The sequence below is a fragment of the Priapulus caudatus genome, unplaced genomic scaffold (assembly GCF_000485595.1).
Source record: "Priapulus caudatus unplaced genomic scaffold, Priapulus_caudatus-5.0.1 Scaffold416, whole genome shotgun sequence".
NCBI classification, from domain to species: Eukaryota; Metazoa; Priapulida; class Priapulimorpha; order Priapulimorphida; family Priapulidae; genus Priapulus; species Priapulus caudatus.
The window spans coordinates 363,594-366,578 of record NW_014577477.1 but is presented as its reverse complement, the minus strand read 5'-3'; the positions used below and the strand labels follow the sequence as shown (position 1 = coordinate 366,578).

The following is a 2,985-nucleotide window of genomic DNA, read 5'->3' as shown; positions in this document are numbered from 1 at the left end:
CGGTAAATCTACGTAAAAACTACGGTAAAGCTACGTAAAAACTACGGTAAACCTACGGTAAATCTACGTAAAAACTACGTAAAAACTACGGTAAATCTACGTAAAAACTACGGTAAAGCTACGTAAAAACTACGGTAAAATTCCGGTAACGCATTGTCAAAACTACGTAAAATCTACGGTAGAGCTACGTTACGGGTAAGCTTACGGGTAAAGCTAACTTACAGGACGCACGCATCGCGCGGCTTGCGTTGAAGTTGAGTTGACAGTGCCCCCACCCAACCCGGCAGCCAGCAACTCTGTGGCCGCAAGAATTACCACGCGAGAGAGGATCGGTTGGAATGTGGAACAGACCGACGAGTGCATTCCGCTGTCAAGCGGTGACAACTTTGGCACCTTTATCGGCGTGCATAGTAGGACAACATATGGGAGTACCGCCGCCGCTCGCAAGAATTCAACAGGTAAATATGTGATGATAGCGTACATTGCTCTACGCGCTAACGCTATACACGCGAGCGATAGCGGCAGCAAGCAGCAAGTACGATCGATTCACGGCGAATCAAACCCAAGATGTTATATATATATATATATATATAGATATATATATAACATATATAAATAATATATATATATATATATATATATTATTTATTATGCGTGAATTGATGGATAAATGAATGGGTGGATGGATGGATGGATGGATGAATGAATGGGTGATAAGACGGAACGATGCACATGCACACACAAGCGCGCAGATATCTAGCTAGATAGTTAGTTATACTCACGTTGTTTGCTACGGGGTTCCCTCGGCCCGTCCACGGTCACCTTGATAGCCTTGTGATAAGTTGCAACCTGCGGCGGACATGTTCCAACTATGATGGTCAGGTTGAAGCTTTTACCTACAACAGACAACGCCCTCTATTATCACTGCTCTTGTGTCTCGTACATAAACTAAGATACTTACATGTGTTACGTGGACATGTGTTATCATCTCTCTCTTCCCCCTCTCTCTCTCTCTTTCTCTCTCTCTTCCGTCCTTCCTTTTTCGCTCTCGTGCTTGCTTTTCCGTTTTAGCACTCTGTCTCTATCACACTCTACGGATCTACGAAAGGTGAAACCTGCTGCTGCTGCTGCTGCTGCTACTGCTGCTGCTGCTGCTGCTGCTGCTGCTGCTGCTGCTGCTGCTGCTGCTGCTGCTGCTGCTGCTGATACTACTGCGGAAACTTCTGTCCCGGACCCGGATACGTCAGAACCTCATGTAATGCCGTGCATTTCGAGTTATTTTTATCATTGCTAACAATTAATCGTAGTAGAGGAGTAAACGCAGCCGCGAGGCACACGTGATGGCGTTGTTACAGAGTGCCCGCTCTCCCTCTCTCTCTCTCTCTCTCTCTCTCTCTCTCTCTCTCTCTCTCTCTCTTTCTCTCTCCCTCTCTCACAACACACACACACACACACACACACACACAACACACACACACACACACACAGCACACACACACACACAGCACACCACGCACGCCACGCACCGCGCACGCACGCACGCCACGCACGCACGCCACGCGCACGCACGCACTCCCGACCAGCACCTATATGACCCTATATCTATTGCCTATTCTAAATCATAAAAGAACGGCCTACGCGCCCCGGCGAGGCTACACAATCCATTGAACAAACCCACGATCCGCAACCACAACAGCTGCCACGGTTACCGCGAATACTAGCGCCTAGCCCGAACCATAAAACCACGCATTTAGCAAAAACACGCTGCAGAACATTAACGTCGCGAGCCCATGCCAGCCAGATTTGCCGGGGCGCTGAACAGTCTGGAAACTGGGGCGCTCGTTTGAATCTAGATGCCTGTCATCACATGGCCGTCACGACCTGTGCCCATGCAACAGCCATGAAGCCGCGACGCACGCCAACGACAAACGCCCTGTGACGCACCCACAGGAACATATTAAATTGACTGCGGCTTTCTCAAATGCAATCCCGTATCGTTACCGCTGACGTAAATCATTCTCCGAGCACTCGGCTGCGCTAATCGTCGACCTTTATCGCGCAAGAATCAACCGCGCTAGTTTTGTGGACATACATGTAAACCAATCTAACTTGAAATGCCAGATCCCCGTGCAGCATCAATGCTGAGAACGGCATGTATCGTGCGAGCCTTCTATGACACTGTTACGCTCTTCTACTATGCCCCACTTCCGGTGGTTATGCAATTGAGTGCCGGCTCCCGAGAACCGCGTCCAAGAAAATCATGAGAACGGGTCGCCGCTAAAAAACACGTGAAAATCCGGGCAGCTTTGCTACGCGCCGCTGCCCACCGACGTCGCATGCTGATACTCAGAGATAGTGGCGCGGAATCCCAGCGGCCTGCCTCATTACGCCACCCGCGTTTGAAAACGAAGCAATCCGCCTAGGTACACACGACGCTAGAGTAGAGAGAGGAGAGCTGCGTCGCCTTCTCCGCCGGCTGCCTGCGCCGCGGCGGGCAGTTCCGCCGTCGGCGCGGAGCGCTTAGGCCAAGCAAGCCCAGCAGGGGCGTCAAAATTACACGAAGGCAAAACCCACAGCGCAGCGTCATCTGTGCCTGCGGGGTGTGCGCCATCTGTCCGCGCCTTCGAATCCCAGCAGCAACCGCTAGTAAGCGTGAAACTGCCAGCCGCAAGGCCGCCCACGAGTCGGTGCGCGCGCACCCCGGGGGGCGGGCGTCCTGGTGTGCTCGTCCGCTGCGTGCGCTCGCCACTGTGCGGGTGTCGCTGTGCGATGTCGGCCCCGGACCGCCCCGGCGGCCCGCGCGCGACGGTCGGGGAGGGGGGGCTGTGGGTGCGCGCCGCGCGCAGTGCATCGTTGGTGCTGTAGCTGCTCGGTGTGTGGTTGCTCGTGCTCGGGTGGCGTGCCAGGCGTCGGTGCGTCGCGCGCCACGTCGCATTGTGTTGTGTGTGTGGTGTGTCGGCGCGCGCTGTGTGCTATGCATCTCCC

At 53.4% G+C, this 2,985-nt stretch overlaps 1 protein-coding gene across 1 annotated transcript in view; it reads right to left on the bottom strand.

The window, feature by feature from the left end:
* LOC106810174 overlaps positions 1-2,985 on the bottom strand; it is a 20,475-nt gene that overhangs the window by 10,325 nt on the left and 7,165 nt on the right. The window contains exon 2 of the mRNA XM_014813456.1: positions 783-896. Coding sequence (XP_014668942.1) covers positions 783-896 — 114 coding nt within the window. The remainder of the gene's footprint in view (positions 1-782; positions 897-2,985) is intronic.